Consider the following 23,239-nt stretch of genomic DNA (forward strand, 5'->3'; position numbering starts at 1 on the left):
ATTTGTATGCAGGTCAGGAAGCAACAGTTAGAACTGGGCATGGAACAATGGACTGGGTCCAAGTAGGAAAAGGAGTATGTCAAGGCTGTATATTGTCACCCTGTTTATTTAACTTCTATGCAGAGTACATCATGAGAAACGCTGGGCTGGAAGAAGCACAAGGTGGAATCAAGATTGCCAGGAGAAATATCAATAACCTCAGATATGCAGATAACACCACCCTTATGGCAGAAAGTGAAGAGGAATTAAAAGGCCTCTTGATGAAAGTGAAAGAGGAGAGTGAAAAAGTTGGCTTAAAGCTCAACATTGAGAAAACGAAGATCATGGCATCCGGTCCCATCACTTCATGGGAAATAGATGGGTAAACAGTGGAAACAGTGTCAGATATTTATTTTTCTGGGCTCCAAAATCACTGCAGATGGTGATTGCGGCCATGAAATTAAAAGACGCTAAGTCCTTGGAAGGAGTTTTATGACCAACCTAGATAGAATATTCAAAAGCAGAGACCTTACTTTGCCAACAAAGTTCCAGCTAGTCAAGGCTATGGTTTTTCCAGTGGTCATGTATGGATGTGAGATTGGACTGTGAAGAAAGCTGAGCACTGAAGAATTGATGCTTTTGAACTGTGGTGTTGGAGAAGACTCTTGAGAGTGCCTTGGACTGCAAGGAGAGCCAATCAGTCCATTCTAAGGGAGCTCAGTCCTGGGTGTTCTTTGGAAGGAATGATGCTAAAGCTGAAACTCCAGTACTTTGGCCACCTCATGTGAAGTGTTGACTCATTGGAAAAGACTCTGATGCTGGGAGGGATTGGGGGCAGGAGGAGAAGGGGATGACAGAGGATGAGATGGCTGGATGGTATCACCGACTCGATGCATGTGAGTTTGAGTGAACTCCGGGTGTTGGTGATGGACAGGGAGGCCTGGCGTGCTGCATTCATGGGGTCGCAGAGTCAGACACGACTGATCGACTGAACTGAACTGAAAGTCCCAGTCTGTAAAGGTGGTCTCACGTTTCATATAATGTATGTAAGTGTCATACAGGAAATGCATGATTCTGGAGATGATGGTAATGAAGCAGAGACAAAAGGAGAGTTAACAACGATAGAAAGTTTGTAGATGATGCCGGGATGGGAATTGCTGAAGTCTGGCAGCCCCAGGGCATGGTGTGGGGTCTTATTGTTTATACACATCCTCCAAGTGCCTCACCTGGCCAGAGATACAGGCATCTGGAGCCCAAGCATGGACTGAAGGGATCTGATTTAAAAGCATGTTTATCTCATCTCCCAGTACTAAAATTAAGTAGTGTCCATACTTGATGGAGACTCTGGCTCAGGCTCTCCCTTGGGCATATTCTAGTGCATCCATTATCTTCATTCATCCCCTAAGGAAGTGGAGTATGTTGTACTCTGTCTGATATATGAGTAAAAAGAGCTTTCAAGGTTCTTTTAGCTTGATCTAGTCACACATGAAAATGGTAGAAAGAGACTGGACATTCTGGATGTTGAGTACTATCAGATGGTTATAGCAACCTTGGCTGTGTGCCAATCATTTACCTCTCATGTGGAGGTCACTTATAACTCTGGTTTCCCAGATCTAGTTACTTGATTTTTTTTCCCTCCAGATGCCTGAAGACCCCCTTGGACAACATCTCTATGACCAGCTGCCTGCTTACAGAACCGAACTTGCCCCATCGGTCCCAGTGTCCAGCCATCTATCAGCTGAAGGGCCTGAATCTGAGTGGTGTTACCCTGACCAACTTTAGTGCCAAGCCCCGCCAAGTTCTGCTGGAGACAGTTGCAGGCACTCTTGAAGAACTGGACTTAAATGTGTGTGGGATCATGGACGCCCACGTCACAGCCGTCCTGCCTGCCCTGAACCACTGCTCTCAGCTCAGGGTCCTCAGCGTGTGTGGGAACCTCGTCTCCATGGAGAGTCTCCTGTGTCATAACTCATGGGTTGCCTGCTTTAAGTCTAGAGATTTATCCTGCCCCTCGGGAGAATTACAGTTCTCGGATATTCTTCACCAGGAGAGGCTTGTCCAGCTAAAAGCTGAGCTTTGGGAGATTCTTACAGATTTAGGACATCCCAGAAACATTTGGGTTAGCCCCACCACTGTCCTCACTGTGGTGAGGATGAGTGTGATCATCTGAGTCCCAATACATAATGCTGTAATACCCTGCCTAGGTAGTTGCTTCTATCAGAAGGATTCAGTTTGAGACATACATGTTTGAGTTGTTTTGGTGTGCGCAGTTGTAGAAATGATCAGAATTAAAGAGACCTCCCGTGTAAATGAATAAATGCTGTCCATGATATTATTCTGATTTCTGTGTTTACATCTCACAGATCTCTAGTTAGTGATGGGGGTCAGGGGAGCACTCTCTTGCCTATGATCTGAAACTCCATCATTTCCTAGTTGTTTTTTCCCTCTCGATTTCCTTGGTTCTGTGAGTTAATACACGGAGAAGGCGATGGCACCCCACTCCAGTACTCTTGCCTGGAAAATCCCATGGACAGAGGAGCCTGGCAGGCTGCAGTCCATGGGGTCTCGAAGAGTCAGACACGACTGAGGGACTTCACTTTCACTTTTCACTTTCATGCATTGAAGAGGGAAAGGCCAACCCACTCCAGTGTTCTTGCCTGGAGAATCCCAGGGACCGGGGAGCCTGGTGGGTGGTCATCTGTGGGGTCGCACAGAGTCGGACATGACTGAAGTGACTTAGCAGCATCAGTGGGTTAATACAAACAACAAAGGAAACATACTCAGTGGTCCTCAACAACACATTCTTGTCATGGGCGGGTAGCGACATGTAAATTCCTATGAGAAGAATACTAAAATCATACAGGTAAGAAGCATGGTTTTATTATGTTTATAACACATTTCAAAAGTATATCTTTTGAAGGCTGTGTGTGTGTGTGTTAATCCTTCAGTTGTGTCTGACTCTTTGTGACCCCATGGACTGTTGGTTGCCAGCCTCCTCTGTCCATGGGATTCTCCAGGCAAGAATACTAGAATGGCTTGCCATTTCCTTCTCCAGCCAATCTTCCCAACCCAGGGATTGAACCGGGTCTCCTGCATTACAGGCAGATTCCTTATCATCTGAACTACCAGGGAAGTCCCTTTGAAGGCTAGGTCACGTTAATAAGAATTTCACTTTATTCCCATAACACGTAGTGGTCTTCCCTATTGAGGAAGATTAGTATAGTATGTTTTGACTCGAGTATATCAGGATGTATAATAAAATGACCGTAATATACAACATATAACTTATTCTTGGCCATCTGCTTCCTCTGCTCTCCACTATCCCATTCAACCAGATGTTGATATCTGTACATTACAGATCTATTATAACATATTTAATAAAATTCTCTGGATGTCCTGTCTCACTAGTCTATTATGATGAAGAAAATACTTTCCCTTGTTCTTCTCACATCCAGATTTGCACTATTACAAATATTCTCTATATGGTTGTAGATGTGATTGATGGTCTCAAGGTGTTTAGTTATGTCAGAAGTCTGGATTCATATCGGTTAGTGCAGGAGATGCTAATTTTATGAAGTAGAAGGACTATAGGACATATAGCTCATTACATTTATAAATTCATAATACAGTAAAGAGAGGCACAAGACATAAACAATTTGAAAAAAAGTTAGAATGAATTGAACAATGATTGGTAAAATGAGTTGTCATCCAGTGCAGTAATACATCAAGCCCGCAGGGGAGTCAGCTGGAGAACCAGATACTAGAGAATCAGGTAGCAAAAGATGAATGCTTCCATTGTTTACAGAGACATACTTGATGTACTTGTTGCAGGTCATAGTAAGAGTAAAAAGAAAAGCTTTGTGGAAAACAAAGTTTATTATTAGCATGCATGAGCACCATTGAGCTGAAGTTGGGAGCATAAATGAGGCTTTAGAAACCAGTTTTTATTTGCTTGTTTGTTTCATTTGTTTAAAATAAGGTACATCTTAGGTTAGTCATTACATGGATGTCTTTTTTATCCACTTTCTACATTTTTCTTTTTGTTATAGATGCCAAAAAGTGGCTTTTTATAAAAGTTCTCTAAGGGTGGCAGAAAGGTTCATGAGGGAGGGAATAAACGTATGCCATGGCTGGTTCATGATGCTGGACAGCAGAAAACAACACAGCAGTGTAAAAATATTATTCCCCAAACTAAAAACACATTTTTTAAAAGTGAGATCATATTCTTTGCAACTAATGGAATCGTGAAACAGTAGCATTTGTACCAAAATAAAATTTATGTTTTCAAAAGTGAATCAAAAATTTTTTAACAGTTCTCTAAAATTTTCCAGTTTAGAAGTTTCTTCAATTTAAGGATTTATTGATGAGTATTAGTTTAATAACAATTTACAGTGATAAAGATGCAACAGGCATTCCCATAGGATAATGCAAATAATGTACCCTTCATAAGCCCTAGAAATCTTGCTCCCCAAAAATAATCTAAGAAAGTGAAGAAGTCTTTTTTATACAAGTTGATAAAATAAAGGTTAAGATGACAAAGGTCTCTGAAAGTTGGCACAGCCAAAAAGCTGCTCAGAACATCTGACTGATTGTCAGATGTGCAACATATGTGTACCTTCCTAATGGCGGTGACCAAGATATCAATACTCAGGGGGAGAAAAAGCAAACAAAAATCTCCTAAGATCAGGTAGAACAATTGCATCTCAAAGAAACAGGGAGATAAATGCAAGCTACTCCTAAAAGGACTTTTGTTTCTCTAAGTTTCGAATTTTGAAAAAATATTTTCTCAAGCTGGCTTTTCCTAACTCTGTGTGCAAAACTATCAAATTTAGAATGTCAAAAGAGCCCCATTTGGCCCTCTGGTGTCATAGTCCTGAATAAAATTTATTTTGAACACATAAACCTGTGTCTGCCTCGGATTTTCTTTGGCACAACTCCCGCAGCTGATGACTGCTCAGGAAGGAAAGGTCCTTCTGAATATCCCAAGACTCCCACATACCAGAGAATGATCAGCTTGGAGTCTGGCCACTGTTGTAGATTTCCATACCAGTCCAGGAGCTTCTTCAGAGAATTATTTTTTATTTTTAATTGATTGATGACTGTTTTATAATATTGGTAATTATTATATCGTATATATTATTATATATATTGTATATTATGTATAATAATATATATAATTCTATATATAGAATATATAGATTTATATATTATATAATATATATTATATATAATATTTATTTATTTAATTAATAATTATTTATTATTTATATTATATATTTATACATTATATATTATATAAATCTATATATAATTATATATATAATTATATATATTTAATTATTATATTATATATTATATTATATTATATATTATTATATTAATTTTTCCCCCTCACTGAGGACACTTTCCAGATGTCAAATTTCCCCAGCCATTTTTCAGGGGTCTTAGAAATCAAAATACCATAATTTCACTGGCCCCTTTTCAACTGTATTTAGATCACTATTGTTTCCTCAGACCTAGCTAAATTCCACACAGATTCTGTTCAAGGTGACACGATTAAGCACAAAAATAAAATTCTGTTTTTTTCCTTCATAAATACCAACACTTTTCCTGCACTAAACACAGAAGCTCATTGATGTTTAATGTTCTACCACATTCAGGGGTGACTCCCACTTTGTGATACATCATACAAAGATTTCTTTGATGATTAAGGTCACACATAAACGGATACTCTTTCTTCTGTAAGAATTATTCATGCTTCTCACCCACCATTATCATCGTTACTAATCTCACCCTATTACAGAATATTAATAAAGGTTTTCGGTGGCCTGGGAGTTAAAACATCTATTGAGTGCAATTCAGTTTAACCCAAGTTTATGCAAAGGCCCTACCAGGGGTAGCTGCTGCTGCAGCTGCTAAGTCACTTCAGTCGTGTCTGACTCTGTGCGACCCCATAGACGGCAGCCCACGAGGCTCCCCTGTCCCTGGGATTCTCCAGGCAAGAACACTGGAGTGGGTTGCCATTTCCTTCTCCAATGCATGAAAGTGAAAAGTGAAAGTGAAAGGGAAGTCGCTCAGTCCTGTCTGACTCTTCGTGACCCCAGGGACTGCAGCCTACTGCCGGGGACCAGCCCCGGCTGATCCAGGGTATTCGAAGGAGAGACGGCATAGGCGAGGGTCAGGAAACAACTGCTTAATTACACTTTAATTAAGGATACAAAGAGTAATAGAATAAGGATAGCTCAGTGAGGAAATTCAGTGGAGAAAAGCGGCTGAAATAAGGATAGCTCAGTAGGAAAATTCAGTGGAGAAAAGAGGCTGAGTAGCTTGGTTTACGCGGGAGACCAATAAAACTTCAAGACAAGAAGTTTGCACCACTTACGTAGGCCGCAGGCGTCCTTCCGTTCTCCCGAAGGAGAGGAGACACTGAGGCCTCCCCGGTCGGATCTTAGAAGCCCAGGCATAATTAGCAAGCATGGCGGGTTCCGCGCTCCAGATTGAGACTCAGCCGGAAGTTGAAAGAGAGAGCGACATGGGGAGACCAAGTTTTGGTGAACAAGGCCCGCAGTTTATTTTCCAAAGTAGTTTTTATACCTTAAGTTATGCATAGAGGATAATGGGGGAAGGGGTAGAGTCATGCAGCAAGCCAGGCTTTCTTCCTGCAAACTTATCATATGCAAAAGTTCAGGTGATTGACATCATCTTCTGGCCCAGAGGCCTGTTAACATTTTAAGAAACTTATTTTTCTCTAAAGGTGATTATTCCAAAGTCAGGCACCAGCCTTCCAAAAAGCATTGGACAAAGCTGCATTTTACATTTCTATACACCCATTATATCAATCAATACACTGCCAAGGACACAGTAGGTAAGGAGTATGGAGACTTAGCAGCAAACATTGGCCCAACAAGTGAAAAACCCTTCACCAATACAATTTCTAATCAATCTTTTAACTACTCAAAGGAATCTGTGTTTAGGCAGTTTAGAACATCTCCTGCCTCTCACAGTTGGGAAGCTCTGAACAATCACATGTGGCCAGAAAAACCCATTCAGGCAGGCTAGAGGATTTCCAAAGGAGTTTGTAGGTTGAAACACTGTCACACCCAGGAATTATTAACTAGAGCTGTAAGCTAACTCTTTTTTTCAGAGAGAGGTAGTGGGAGACAGCCCCCTGTAAAGTCAGAGGTGTAGGTGAAAGCACAAAGCAGAAAGTAGGCAGACTCTGGTTTTGGGGGTAGATGCTCGAGAATTTCCAGGGGGACTCCTGAGGCTCGATCCCGCCTTTGCGTATGCCGAGCCTCCTTCCTCATGACCTTTGTCATGGGCGGAGTGCCTCACGCTGGCTCCTGGCAGTGATAGAATTCCAGTTGAGCTATTACAGATCCTCACTCAATATGCAATATGCCGGCTCCCGGCAGCCTACCAGGCTCCTCTGTCCATGGGATTTTCCAGGCAAGAGTACTGGAGTGGGTTGTCATTGCCTTCTCTGACCAGGGGTAGAAATGCAGTCAAGGGCCAGAAAGGTAACAAGATGGAGGACACTCTTCAAAGAAACCTAGTCTTGGTGACCAGTGGTATATCAGAATTGTTTGGGCAACACATTGAATGAGGATAGGGAAAGAGATGCATGGGAAATCCTATGGCTAGAGGGAGGCTCTCACTTTCTCTGTGCCCTGAGCTTCAAAAATCTCCACCTGATCCAGCCCAGAGTGGGAGACATCGATGAACATATTGAAATCATTAAATATCAAAAACAGCTTCTGAATTTTATATAGGAAAAGTGTTGGCATTTGTGAACAGTGCTTAATATGAAGGGAAAATCACATTCTATCTCTGTGCCTAACGGTGTTACCTTGATCAGAAACTGTGTTGAACTTACCTAAGTTTGAGAACATGGTAATCATCAAAATATACTTGTAAAGGGGCCAAGGGCATTGTGGTTCCACATCCCAGGCCCTGGAACGTGCCTGGGGCTATTTGCCCTCTGGGAAGCATCCTCCATGGAAAGAACCTGGAAAACAGCTTCTAGTACTGGCTGTCATGATGACGACAGGGTTACGTGTGAGTGAAAGTGAAAGCTGCTCAGTTGTGTCCAGCTCTTTGCCACCCCATGGACTATACAGTCCTTGGAATTCTCTAGGCCAGAATACTGGAGTGGGTAGCCTTTCCCTTCTCCAGGGGATCTTCCCAGCCCAGGAATCGAACTGGGGTCTCTTGCACTGCAGGCAGATTCTTTACCAACGGAGCTACCAGGGAAGCCCTAAGTGTGACTGACCTATGTTTAGTGCTCTGCCTGGGTCCAAGGTCCTAAAGAGCCCACCTCCCCTCCATCAGCGACTCTCAGACTTGGGAACGTCTCACTTCCCAGGCTTGGTCACCTCTCCCTCTGTTCACATGCTCAGATTTTAGTCTTTCAAATGATCCCAGCTTTCTGGGAAGAAACACCCTCAAAAGTGACACTGTCTCCTGTTGCCACACCCTTTAGTTCTAAACTCCACTCAGAGAAAAATCTTTGAATCCTTGTCCTACTCAATGGGGGGAAATATACCCATATTTTACACTGTCTTCAGTCATTCACAGGGTCGCTGTAAGAATGCCCAGCTCCAGGCTGCTCCATCCCACAGACAGCTTATGGTGAATGGTGCCACCGGATTCAAGGTCTCCAAAGGAGAAGATTTAACTCTTGGACCAAAGAGAGTCTCAGTCACTCAGAGCTTTGTGTAGATTTTATTGAAAAGGGGCTGGTGCACTGGGATGACCCAGAGGGATGGGATGGGGAAGGAGGTGGGAGGGGGGTTCAGGGTGGGGAACACATGTACACCCATGACGGATTCATGTCAATGGATGGCAAAACCAATACAATATTGTAAAGTTAAAAAATAAATAAATATAAAACTGAAAAAAATAAATAAATAAAAGTGAAAGAGACAAAAAAAAGCTTTTGACATAGACACCAGAAGGGGGCAGCAAAGTACCTGCCTTACTAGTGGAAGCGGGGCCTTATATACTTTTCAACTAGCTGCTGAGAACAGATACCAACCTCAAGGTTGTAAGAGTTCCAACAGACCCTTTCCCAAGGCATACATCCTGAGGTAAGTTCCGCACAAGATTAGCCAGGGAGAATTTGCTGGGCAAGGTCTCTCAGCAAGATATACTGTTGCTGTGTATTCACAGGTGCAAGTCTTGAGAAACAGGTTCCCAGGCAGGATTTGTTACAATTATAAATCATTAACATAGAGCCTAAGAAAAGCATTTCCGTGAGTAAAACATTGGGCTGTGTGATCATAAGTTCTGGGCCTAAAGAAATGCCAGTTCTCGGATAAGATACATTGTTGCACAAGGTTTCAGGAAAGCAAGAGCAAAAAATGTTCACCTCCTGCTTTAAAGGGCTTTGGGCTCCCTTAAGCTTTAACTCTTTCATGACCCTCACTTCTCACTGAGAGTTTGACCTGAGCTCCATCAGAGAAGCCATGACTTAAGTCTGGAGGACCAGCCACATCCCCAAAAGCACCGCCCTTGCTCTCTGAATAGGCTCCTGATCTGCTGTTATTCCAACATTACACAGGAGCGACAACTTGATACATGAAGAAATTTATTTGGTTTTCTTTGGGATAGCACCTCTGCCCTTGCAAAGCTTTCTTGTTTCTAGGACACTTTGGTAGTTTTCATAGGACCAAAGATCCCCCAGGAATGATGCTTTCAGGTTTTTCTTTTTCTGTCCAATGTCAGGACCAAATTAATCTGTCCTTGATCACACCCTACTACAATGTCTGTATTAATGAATTCAATCAATGTTTGTAGCCGTAAATCTAGGAATGTGTTTTGACTTCCCCTCCAACATAATTATTTACTAAAATGAAAATCTGATTCAATCTATCTGGAGATAGGTAAATATAAGAATTAACCTGCTGGATATTCTGGAATCATCCAGGTATCACCTTCCAATTGGAAGTTACTCACTGCAAAGGGGAAGAAATGATTAGAAAGTCCTAAAAAAGCCTCAGGCACCAAAGCACAGCTGTAGAGTCATTGCCTGGGTTCTACAGGGAGGTTTTAAGTTGGAGCGCTTTGCCAATCACAGCAGAGCTGGTGAGTTTCTGATCTCAGCTAAAACATCCTCATCTTACTCATGGCCAGTGCATCTTGAATGGTGGCAAACAGTTCAGGATAGCAGAAGAAGTCATCCTTTTTCTTTTTTTCCAGATGAACAGTTTTAAGGCTTTGATTTTGGGTCTAAGTGTAGTTTTGCCTTATTTCCAAGCCTTTCGTGTGTGCTTGGTTTATATCATTTTTAATCGGCTTAAGCAGGAAGACATTCTTTTTCATAAAAAAAAAAAAAAAAAGAACACCTGTTTGGAATTTTATTTCTTGACATTTGAAGTATTTAGTTTCTGCACTTTTATCATAGTTCGTACACTTTGTGATTTCCCTAGCTAGACTTTCTAAATAAAAGCTTAAAGTAACATTCCATATGCTATTTTTAAAGAATGGAGTCTTTGTTCTGAATATGAACTATTCCTTCCACTAAATCCCTTTCCAAAGTAGTAATTCTAATATTTGTAAAGCAACAATGCATAGAAATGTATATCTCAAAGTTCTCCAGCTCAGATAATACTCTTTGATACATAGCTTTTTACAATTTCTCATGTAAAAATTTTAAAGTGAAAACAAATCTTTTCATGCCAATTTGTGATCCTGATCCCTTCTGGGAGGAAACACTCAAAGATGACTTTTGAGTCACTCCCCATAATTTCTAAACACAACCCAAACAAAGGTTTTTAAATCTTCCTCTTCCCAAAGAGGAAAAAAAAACTACATTTTACATTATTTGGGTTATTCGCTTTGTCCCTCCAGAAATGCCCAGCTCCAGCTACCCCTGAGGATGGTGACTGCAGCCATGATATTCCTTATTCCTTGAAAAGAAAGCGATGCAAAACTAGACGACATATCAAAAAGCAGAGATACCACTTTGCTGACAAAGGTCCATCTAGCGTCTAGTCAGAGCTGTGGCTTTTCCAGTAGTCATGTACAGATGTGAGAGTTGGACCATGCAAAAGACTGAGTGCTGAAGAACTGATGCTTTCCAACTGTGGTGCTGGGGAAGACTCCTAAGAGTCCCTTGAACAGCAAGGAGATCAAATCAGTTAATCCTAAAGGAAATCAACCCTGAATATTCATTGGAAAGACTGATGCTGAAGCTGAATTTCTAATACTTTGGCCACCAGATGCAAAGAACTGACTTGTTGGGAAACACCCTGAAGCTGGGAAAGACTGAAGGCAAAAGAAGTGAGCAGCGGAGGATGAGATGGTTAGGTAGCATCTCTGACTCAATGGACATGAATTTGAGCAAACCCTGGGAGAGAGTGAAGGGCAGAGGAACCTGTCATGCTGAGTCCATGGAGGTGCAAAGAGTCAGACAGGACTTAGCAATTGAATAACAACAACAAAACTACCCAGCCCCCACCCTTATTTCTCAATGTGATTTTCACTTGATCTTCTTCAGAGAAGTCTTGACTTGAGATTGGTAAACCAATCACATCTCCCAAAGCACTTCCTTCTGCTTCCTGAATAGGCTCCTGATCTCCCATGTGTCATACACAACACCTAATTGACTCTTGATAGATAAATGGGTGTATTTTGTTTCCTTTCAGCACAACACTACTGTCTTCACAAAGCGGTTTTAATTCTGGGACATTTGGGTAATTTTTTCCTGGCCATAGATCCCCAAACAATGATGCTTTAAAGTGTCATTTTTCCGATTCACTGTCACAAATCAATAACTCCTTCCCTGTCTCCTACCCACACTCTTACTGTCAGTATTGGTAAAACCCAGTCAGGATTTGTGGAGTGAATCAAGGAACCAGCCTTTGACTCCAATGAGATATATAAACCTATTTTATATTAATGAAAGGGAAAGCGAAAGTGGCTCAGACCCCATGGAGTCCATGGAATTCTCCAGGCCAGAATATTGGGGTGGGTAGCTGTTCCCTTCTCTAGGGGATCTTCCCAACCCAGGGATTGAACCCAGGTCTCCCACATGGCAGGCAGATTCTTTACCAGCTGAGCCACAAGGGAAGCCCAAGAATACTGCAGTGGGTAGCCTATCCCTTCGGATCTTCCCGACCCAGGAATCAAAGCAGATTCTTTACCAACTGAGCTATCAGGGAAGCCCTTGACTCCAATGAAAGTGAAAGTGAAGTCACTCAGTCGAGTCCGACTCTTTGCGACCCCATGGACTGTAGCCTACCAAGCTTCTCCGTCCATGGGATTCTCCAGGCAAGAATACTGGAGTGGGTTGCCATTTCCTTCTCCAGGGGATCTTCCCGACCCAGGGGTTGAACCCAGGGATCAAACCTGGGTCTCCCGCATTGGAGGCAGACGCTTTAATCTCTGAGCCACCAATACCCTTAGGTGGCTGAAGCCAATACCCTTCCTCATTCTTTATCTTTCCTGAATGTAGTCTGATCCAACCCATTCCTCTGAAGGTTGAAAAAGATCCAATCTGGATTAACTCAAAGGACAGTCTAGAGTCTAATCAGGTATCACTTTCTGATTAGCAGTTAGTAGATGGAAAGACAGAGAAGGTGATGTCACCCCACTCCAGTACTCTTGCCTGGAAAATGCCATGGACGGAGGGGCCTGGTAGGCTGCAGTCCATGGGGTCACTAAGAGTTGGACACGACTGAGCGACTTCACGTTCACTTTTCACTTTCATGCATTGGAGAAGGTAATGGCAACCCACTCCAGTGTTCCTGCCTGGAGAATCCCAGGGACGGGGGAGCCTGGTGGGCTACCGTCTATGGGGTCGCACAGAATCAGACTCGAATGAAGTGACTTAGCAGCAGCAGCAGCAGATGGAAAGAAGGAAGATGTGATTTAAAAGCTCTACAAAAGAATCAGTTACTGAAGGAGAGATGCACAAGCTTCCGGCTCCAGAGTCACCGCCTTTGTACTCCCTCAGGTCTGAGTCTTGGTAGCCTGCCAACCACATCAGAGTTGGTAAGTTACAGACATAACTAAGGACACCCTCGTTGTACCCATGCTCAACTCGTCTTGAATGGTGGCATGCACCTAAGGATGGAAGGAGAGTTTTTAAAAAATATTTCTTGAGACTTCCCTGGGAGACCAGCCGTTAAGACTTCGCATTTCCACTGCAAGGGGTATGGTTTCAATCCCTGGTCCAGAAACTAAGATCCTGCATGCCACATGGCCCCCAAAAAATAGATAAATAAATAAAAATTAACAACAATTATTTCTTTTCTGATGTGCTGATTTAAGGTTTTTATTTTGCTTCTTCTGTGGCTTTGACTTAATCCCAAATGCTTTAATTGGTGCCTTGGTTCATACCATTTGTAAATATTTTGTTAAAGAGAAGATGCTCTTTTTAATGAAAATCATCTGTTTGGAATTTTATTTCTTGAAATTTAAAATATTCAATTTGTGCATAAGTAGCATACATTTTAGGAGTATCTCTTACCCTTTCCCAATGCAGTGAATTGTGGGAACTGAGGATGAAAGCTGTGTTGGGGCCACATGATGCTCTTATTCCCATAGTTTTAAGGCTCTAAGTGAAGGATTACAAATATTCCCCCAAAAAAGATGAAGCTTAGCCTTCAGCTCATGGTCCCCACCTCCCAGTGGAGCATGATTAAACAAAGCAGTGGATGGGATGGATGGAATAGTGGCTGGGCTTCTTCCTCCTTGCTTGTTAGGAGGTGCTTGCTCTAATGCCCATAGTGGTAGAGCTATGGCTTTGTGCCCACTGAGCCCAGAGTGTAATTGGGACTAACAGGCACTTGTTCCACTCCCAGGGCAGTGACCTTAGCCCCGAGAAGTTTCCTTTGAAGAGTGCAGAGACGGACTGAGGTCTGCTCCTACTGGACCTGAGAAGGATGCCTTGTTCCCTCAAAGTTTCCACTGGATTCCTTTTGGAGCAGAGTCAGGATGAGTCTCTGGACACCATCTAGACTCCTGGACCTGGTGGCAATGAGCCCGCTGAGGCATGTGGCCTCGGTCACCAGTGTTCTGGAGTATTTGCCCATTGAGCTCTTCCCCCCACTGTTCATGGGGGCCTCCCATGGAACACAGTCAGACTTTGAAGGCCATGATGCACACTTGGCCCTTTGCCCTCCTGCCTCTGGGAGGCATGATGCAAAAACCTCATATGGGGATCTTACAAGCTGTGCTGGATGGGCCGGATGTCCTGCTTGCCCAGAAAGATTGCCCCAGGTGAGTCTGATCCAGGTAGCCTAGTAGGTTACTCGACATCCTGAGGAGAGACCTGGGATCTGGGAGCAGAGAGCAGATGTCCAGAAGATGGGCCAGAGGCTTCTGATGATGTCAATGAAGAAGTTCAGAAACCTTGGCCATTGCTGAACTGTCTTTGGGAAAAGCCCTCCAGCAGTGTAAGAGTGCCTAAAATGCAAGAGAACCTAAAGGTACATGCTACACATCCTTCTAGTGATTTTTAATTGTGCTAGAAGTAGAACACCAGAAAGGATAGAGGGGAAAAGGAGATGGAGGAATCTGAGGCAGACAGGGAAGAAGAGGGCAAGGCTGCAGGTGATATCAGGAACATGAGGTAAAAGCTCAGGTGGGAAGTCAGACTGTGGCCTAAATTCTAAGATTGTGGTTTCTCTCAGTGTGGATCTCAAAACATCACTGCCCATCTGCTGTTGCCCCACAGGAGGTGCAAACTGCAAGTCCCGGATTTAAGGAATACTGGCCAAGACTTCTGGAGAATGTGGTCTGGATCCAGTGTCCATGTGTCCTCAAGAACATCAATGGCACCAGCGACTGAGGACAAGTCAAGGACAGAGCAGCCCTTGACTACCTTGGAGGTGCTCACAGAACTTCACCTCATTGAAAGTACCATGAACGGATGACTCACCTACCTCATTAGGTGGCTGGAGCAGAGAAAAGCTTCCATACACCTGTGCTGTAAGAAGCTGAAGATCGCTTCAATGTCCATGGAAAACATTGTGAAATCCTAAGTATAGTGCAGCTGGACTGTATCCAGGAAGTGGAAGTGATTTGCGCTTGGCATCTGCCCAATCTGGCCATGTTAGCTCTTTTCTTGGGCCAAATAGTAATATACAGAGACTCCATCTCTCCCACATCAACCTGCCTGCACTTGAAGAGCAGGAGGAACGTCATCACATTGTCCAAATTACTTTGCAGTTCCTCAAGCTGTACCACCTCCGGCATCTCCATCTAGAATTCTTATTACTTAAAGGCTGCCTAGACCAGAGAGGGCATCAGAGGGCAGACAGACTGAAACCAAATCACAGAAAACTAGCCAATCTGATCACATGGACCACAGCCTTGTCTAACTCAATGAAACTAAGCTGTGCCGTGTAGGGCCATCCAAGACAGATGGGTCATGGTGGAGAGTTCTGATAAAATGTGGTCCACTGGAGCAGGGAATCGCAAACCACTTCAGAATTCTTACCTTGAGAACCTCATGAACAGTATGAAAAGGCAAAAAGATAGGACACTGAAAGATGAACTCCCCAGGTCAGTAGGTGCCAAATATGCTACTGGATATCAGTGGAGAAATAACCCCAGAAAGAATGAAGGGATGGAGCCAAAACAAAAACAACACCCAGTTGTGGATGTGACTGGTGACAGAAGCAAAGTCAGATGCTGTAAAGAGCAGTATTGCATAGGAACCTGGAATGTTAGGTCCAGGAATCAAGGCAAATTGGAAGTAGTCAAACAGGAGATGGCAAGAGTGAACATCAACATTCTAAGAATCAATGAACTAAAATGGACTGGAAAGGGTGAATTTAACTCAGATGACCATTGTATCGACTACTGTGGGCAGGAATTCCTTAGAAGAATGGATTAGCCATCATAGTCAACATAAGGGTCTGAAATGCAGTACTTGGATGCAATCTCAAAAACGACAGAATGATCTCTGTTTCCAAGGCAAACGATTCAATATCATGGTAATCCAAGTCCATGCCCCAACCAGTAATGCTGAAAGCTGAAGTTGAATGCTTCTATGAAGACCTACAAGACCGTTTAGAACTAACACCCAAAAAAGATGTCCTTTTCATTTTAGGGGACTGAACGGCAAAAGTAGGAAATCAGGAAACACCTGGAGTAACAGGCAAATTTGGCCTTGGACTACAGAATGAAGCAGGTCAAAAGCTAATAGAGTTTTGCCAAGAGAACACACTGGTCATAGCAAACACACTCTTCTAACAACACAAGAGAAGACTCTACATGTGGACATTACCAGATGGCCAACACCAGAATCAGATTGATTATATTCTTTGCAGCCAGAGGTGGAGAAGTTCTAAACAGTCAGCAAAAACAAGACCTGGAGCTGACTGTGCCTCAAATCATGAACTCCTTAGTGCCAAATTCAGACTGAAATTGAAGAAAGTGGAGAAAACCACTAGACCATTCAGGTATGACCTAAATCAAATCCCTTATGATTATACAGTGCAAGTGAGAAATAGATTTAAGGGACAAGATCTGATAGACAGAGTGCCTGATGAACTATGGACAGAGGTTTGTGACATTGTACAGGAAACAGGGATCAAGACCATCCCCAAGAATAAGAAATACAAAAAAGCAAAATGGCTGTCTGGGAGGCCTTACAAATAGCTGTGAAAAGAAGAGAAGCAAAAAGCAAAGGAGAAAAGGAAAGATATAAGCATCTGAATGCAGAGTTCCAAAGAATAGCAAGGAGAGATAAGAAAGCCTTCCTCAGTGATCAGTGCAAAGTAATAGAGGAAAATAATAAAATGGGAAAGGCCAGAGATCTCTTCAAGAAAATTAAAGATACCAAGGGAACATTTCATGCAAAATGGGCTCGATAAAGGATAGAAATGGTATGGACCTAATAGAAGCAGAAGATATTAAGAAGGGGTGGCATGAATACACAGAAAAACTGTACAAAAAGGATCTTCACGACCCAGATAATCACAATGGTGTGATCACTCACCTAGAGCCAGACATTCTGGAATGCGAAGTCAAGTGGGCCTTAGGAAGTATCACTACCAACAAAGCTAGTGGAGGTGATAGAATTCCAGTTAAGCTATTTCAAATTCTAACAGAGGATGCTTCACTCAATATGCCAGCAAATTTGGAAAGCTCAGCGGTGGCCACAGGACTGGAAAAGGTCAGTTTTCATTCCAATTCCAAAGAAAGGCAATGCCAAAGAATGCTCAAAATTCTCCAAGCCAGGCTTCAACCATACGTGAACCGTGAACTTCCAGATGTTCAAGCTGGTTTTAGAAAAGGCAGAGGAACCAGAGATCAAATTGCCAACATCCTCTGGATTATTGAAAAACCAAAAGAGTTCCAGAAAAATATTTATTTCTGCTTTATTGACTATGCCAAAGCCTTTGACTGTGTAGATCACAAAAACTATGGAAAATTCTGAAAGAGATGGGAATATCAGACCACCTGACCTGCCTCTTGAGAAATCTGTATGCAGGTCAGGAAACAACAGTTAGAGCTGGACATAGAACAACAGACTGGTTCCAAATAGGAAAAGGAGTACGTCAAGGCTGTATATTGTCACCCTGCTTATTTAACTTATATGCAGAGTACATCAAGAGAAAGTTTGGGTGGGATGAAGTACAAGCTGGAATCAAGATTGCCGGGAGAAATATCAATAACCTCAGATATGCAGATGACACCACCCTTATGGCAGAAAGTGAAGAATTAAAGAGCCTGTTGATAAAAGTGAAAGAGGAGAGTTAAAAAGTTGGCTTAAGGCTCAACATTCAGAAAACGAAGATCATGGCATCTGGTCCCATCACTTCATGGGAAATAGATGGGTAAACAGTGGGAAAAGTGTCAGACTTTATTTTGGGGGGCTCCAAAATCACTGCAGATGATTAATGCAGCCATGAAATTAAAAGACGCTTACTCCTTGGAAGGAAAGTTATGACCAACCTAGATAGCATATTCAAAAGCAGAGACATTACTTTGCCAACAAAGGTCCGTCTAGTCAAGGCTATGGTTTTTCCAGTGGTCATGTATGGATGTGAGAGTTGGACTGTGAAGGAAGCTGAGTGCCGAAGAATTGATGCTTTTGAACTGTGGTGTTGGAGAAGACTCTTGAGAGTCCCTTGGACTGCAAGGAGATCCAACCAGTCCATCCTAAAGGAGATCAGTCCTTGGTGTTCATTGGAAGGACTGATGCTGAAGCTGAAACTCCAGTACTTTGGCCACCTCATGCGAAGAGTTGACTCTTGGAAAAGACCCTGATGCTGGGAGGGATTGGGGGCAGGAGAAGAAGGGGATGACAGAGGAGGATATAGTTGGATGGCATCATCAACTCGATGGATATGAGTTTGAGTGAACTCTGGTAGTTGGTGATGGGCAGGGAGACCTGGCATCTGCGATTCATGGGGTCGCAACGAGTTGGTCATGACTGAGCGACTGAACTGAACTGACAGTCCCATTATAGTAGTGGATCAGAAGGAAAGTGGACAAGGGGCTTCAGTGAGCACAGAGAAAATTTGCCGCAGTGTCCCAAAGAAAACCGACTGATCGGCCTCCCACAGTTATTAATACCCAGGGGGCTCCTCAGGTGTTATTAGGATTTGAGGTTGTGTGGGGATTCCCGGGTGCCTTCAGCCCTGATCACACTGAGAGCCTGACACCTCTGGGGACAGTCTCTCCTCCACTGTGGTCCTTTACAGACCGGACAGGGAGCTGGGGGCAGACTAGACACCTGAGAGCAACTTCACTTGAGATGCCCCTCCTTTCCACAGTAATAGCAAGCCTGTCCCTTTTCACCTGGGTTCCGGGGCATTTTTCTCTTCAGGCTGATTCATAGCAGTTTTCACAGCCGGCACAGAGGCCCAGGCTCTAGTGGTTCTTTTCTGTTGTCATTTTTCCTCCTCATACTGTAATATACTGTCTGAGCCAGTTGCAAGTTTTTCTAAAGACTGATTTGACCCAAACGCCTGTTTTTGTAACTTACAGATGATATCTGGAGCTTAATGAGTGAGAAATTTATCTTTTAAGACTGTCTCTCTCTCTGCACTCTCAGGAAAATTATTAGTGAACTTTTGAAGGCCTTCCGGAAGTCTCTCTAGGAATCTGCCTGGAACTTCCCTCTCTCTTTGTTCTATGTCAGCCAACTTAGCATAACTTAGAGGCTTCGTTCGAGCTCTCTTAAGCCCTTCAATTATGCAATTGAAGAAGTGGGTCTGCTCCCATATCCCTTTCTCTTTGTGATAATCCCAATCTGACTCTGCTAAGGGAACTGCTTGACTCCCAGTAGGGACAAGGGTTATTTCATGTTCCCTCTGTCCCCTTGCCTCACGCTGAATGAAGCCATTCATCTCCAAAAGTGGTAGCTTCTCCCAAAACTCAAGCTCTTGTGTCAGGAGTCAGTATCTGTCCCAAGACATATATTACATCTCTCCAAGTAAGCTCATAAAGTAAAGTTAGTCCCATAAAGGCTTCTATGTACTTTTCTGGATCCTCTAGATAGTCTCCCAGATCTCTCTTTATCTATTGTACCTTTGGGTAAGAAAAGGGCTTATGGATTTTTAAGGATTGGTTATTTTCCCCAGTGGGGGCCTCCTGAAGAGGCAGTAAGTTGTGTGGCTATTCCTCAGCCCCTCTAGCTTCCCTTCACATATGTTCCCAGGGATAGATTAGAGAAACCTGCTTTTTCTCATCCTCATCCTCTTTCTCATCCTCTGTCTCATTGCTATTTTGGTTGTCTGTGCCTCCTCTACTTTGACTGTCTGAGTTCCTATTGAAACCAAAGTAGTCTAAGGCTGCATTGGAACTGGGGTTGTTTGAACTTCTATCGAGACTGAGGCAACCCTTCCTGGAAGGATTCCTTGACCCTCAGCTTGCTCAGTTGTGAGCCCTGGATACAGAGGCAGAGACAGAGTAAGAGAACAGGAGGGAGCTGAGGGCTTTACACTCAAATCATAGCCTTAGGACGTAAGTCTGGCATATCTCACAAAAAGAAAAAGAGTAACACATATGGCACTTCTATCTATTTCCCTTATCTTCTAAAAAACCAACAGTCTTATAATTAAGAGACCCTTCAACTGGCCATTGCCTGCTGCCCTCCAACAGATACTGTGGCCATGCAGATTTGCAAAAGAAAGTCAGGTGTGTCTTCTTTAAACTCTGAGGGTTAGACTTAACCCAGTTTTTCAGGACACAATCCAAGGGTATGAGTCTGGAACTTTGAGTAGCTCCCATCTGTAAGAGATAAAAAAATAATGACCAGTACCTTTGCTTCCTTCCATCGGAGATGTCCCTCCCTGCTCTAGATGAGAGTGTAGACAGACTTTCCATCCAAGCTTCCCTTCCCTGGCCAGACTTAGTTTGTCCCCTACCAATGCAGGCATCTTACTCGTCCTTCCTGGTTCTACCACCAAGGCGGGGTGGAGATGCACCAGGGGTAGACCTGATGGCATCCCAAATTGATTTCTAGTTCCATACCACCACCGCCTTTCTATGATTTGACATAGTAGTTTCCCGGAATGTTTCCCAAGATAGTACTACTAGGGGAAGCATCCGTCTTATGTGTGCCCATTCACATTCCTGAGTACAGTCCTCACTGCAGTAGAAGTGATGAATCAATGCCACATCAGTAAGCCACTGGAGAGCTTTATCTAGTCTGCTAAGATCTAGTACTACCAAAGGAAGAAACCCACTGTACTCCCAAACTGGGATTCCTGACCTATGTTCTCACAAACCTCATGCTCACTAGCAGCACTTCCATCCATATAGTTTGGAGGCACAGCTACAACAAGGACTCACTATTTCCACTTAGTCCCTAAACATGCTCCTAGCAAGTCTGGGTTCCTGTGACTACCAGGCTTGGAGTCTAAGTAAAAATACATAGTAGCAGCATGAATCACAAGTCCATTGAAAGTCTATGATCCAACAGATTAGGTTAGTAGTTCTAATTTCCCAAGCAATTATGAAATGGTCAGAGACCAGGAAAAACTGACCAAGAAAGGAGTTTGGCCCACACGATTTGCCCATTTCTGGTTGCTCCCCTCACAGGACCTTGGGTGTCTCTTGGCATTGGCAGGTTGGTATAAACCCCTGATAAGGCTCCCTTTTGGGGGGCTGCCTTCAGTCATTATGAGGCACCACAAAACCACAGAGCAGGACTCATCACTTGCTTCATGCAGGGCGTGTCATTCATTCACACAAGTACACCGAAGAGTTAGTAAAGTAAAGCAGAAAACATGCATACTGAGAAAGCAGAGAGGCTAGTGCTCTGAGTGTTCTTACCTTGTCTTGAAGATTCCAGATGAGCCCCCAAGATGATAACTTACAATTAACGATGGATTCGTGATCTCGGAAGACGATTTAGCTTCAGGACCAGGGACCAGGCTTGATCACTCAGGGCTCTTGTGTGACAGGAGTTTTATTACAGAGAAAAGGGACAGAGAAAGTTTCTGACATAGACATCAGAAGTGGTCGGAGAGTGCCCCCTGGCTAGTGTTAGCAAGGGAGTTATATACTTTTTAAATCATTTATTAGAATAAATCAAAAGAATGTCCCAAGATTGTAAAAACTTTACCAGACCCACTCCCACAACTTACATTTTAGGATAACAGGATTAGACCTTAACAATAGAAAGGTCCTACCAGACCCACTCCCATAATATACATTTTAAGATATCAGGATTCCTCAGAAGGTTTTCAGAAAGAAGAAACTGTCCTCAAGCAGGATACATTGTTGTTATATAATTCCTAGTTCAGAGTTTAAACTGAGTTATTTGTTGTCTAATCATCAGTTCTGGGCTTAAAGAAAAACAATATTTTATGCGACTAAGACTAAGGAATGTAGAGAGAGAGAAAAGAAAAAAAAAAACAAACACAAAAAACCATTTGTCCTTTCCTCCTCCTTGAGAACCCCAGACCCCTTTCTCCTGCTTAGGGACCCCTGTCTTCTTATCAACCTGCCTAGAAATTGACTCTCTCACAGGTTTAGGGGAGAATGGATCATGTATATATATGGCTGAGTCCCTTCCCTGGTCACCTGAAACTATCACATTTGTTAATTGGCTATACTCCAACACAAAATAAAAGGTTCAAAAATAAGAGAATGCATTACAATTTTTTCTTTTATGTCAAATTTTCCTGTTAGAGATGGTCCCACAAAAGGCAGGGACTCTGTCTCTATCGTTCTGTGATTTCCACAACTGAACAAAAAGCCTGGTGTGAAACTAAATGCATCTAACTTGGGTGCATAAAAATAATTAACATCAGTTTACAAAAGAGTTGTGTCCCACTCTTTGTGACCCCATGGAATGTAGCCCGTGAGGCTCCTCTGTCCATGGAATTCTCCAGGCCAGAATACTGGAGTGGTAGCCATTCCCTTCTCCAGGGGATCTTCCCAACCCAGGGATTGAACCCAGGTCTCCCACATTACAGGTGGTTCTTTAACGTCTGAGTCACCTATACCCAAATGTTATTTCCTACTGCAATGCTAATTTGAGGAAATTCAACATTAACTGTCTACCAATAACATAAAGTGAATAGGGAAGAAATAGCACTGTGCTCAATACATTTGAACAGTAAATTGTACATCAAAGTGTAACTAAGCAGGAACCTATAGGTCCTTCCCTGAGCAGATACCCCCATGTTCTCCTTTTGCCTCTTATTTGTAGAAAACATTTAGCCTCCTAGGCCTTCCCTGAGTCTCAATGCGTGAATTTAATCAGAAAATAAGAGGGGGGGAAAGGTGGCCTGCAGAAGTTGTTTCGCTCCAGCTGGTCTGCCATGGAGTTGGCAAGGAGGCGACGGGCGCTGAGAGGCTGGCTCAGGTGGCAGCGGAGGCCGCTGTGGATGGACTGGCTCTGCTCGGCGCCAGGGCAGGGCCGCTGCCACCTCCACTTGGTCGCCCGGGAGTCGGTGTCCGGTGGCCCCGATGGGCGGCGCAGGGCGAGCAGCGCTTCAGCTCCTGTCATCGCGGCCTCGGCCTGGGCCTCCCCTTAGTGTAGGACGTAAGTGGGGACCGGACCAGCTCTCAGAGCGGGGCTGCCTTGGCCTCACTTCAGTGCATTGACTCAGGAAGAAGCGGCTGCTTTTTTCTTGGTTTGGCTTGGATATTGATGTGACCCAGCTTGACCAGGTTTTCTTTATTTAGAACCCAAAGACATCATTGCTGAAGAAGAAGAGGAAGAAGTGGAAATTCCTAAAAGCATTGGGAAGTACCTGACCTCCAGTGTGGCTTATGGGTCCATGGGGATTTGGGATGGCACCTGAAGTTGAAGGACCTGACTCCATGTGGACACAAAGGC

The 23,239-nt window shown here is 43.4% G+C and overlaps 1 protein-coding gene across 1 annotated transcript; it reads left to right on the plus strand.

Annotated features, from left to right (window-relative positions):
- The first annotated feature begins 427 nt into the window (after positions 1-427).
- On the plus strand, positions 428-2,311 carry LOC129653214 (putative PRAME family member 26). Its single transcript, XM_055582664.1, has 2 exons — positions 428-875; positions 1,621-2,311. Exons 1-2 carry the CDS (start codon positions 853-855, stop codon positions 2,147-2,149), a joined length of 552 nt encoding a protein of 183 aa, XP_055438639.1. The 5' UTR covers positions 428-852; the 3' UTR covers positions 2,150-2,311.
- Positions 2,312-23,239: the final 20,928 nt, after the last annotated feature.

This window comes from Bubalus kerabau, chromosome 5 (genome assembly GCF_029407905.1).
Source record: "Bubalus kerabau isolate K-KA32 ecotype Philippines breed swamp buffalo chromosome 5, PCC_UOA_SB_1v2, whole genome shotgun sequence".
Lineage (NCBI taxonomy): Eukaryota > Metazoa > Chordata > Mammalia > Artiodactyla > Bovidae > Bubalus > Bubalus kerabau.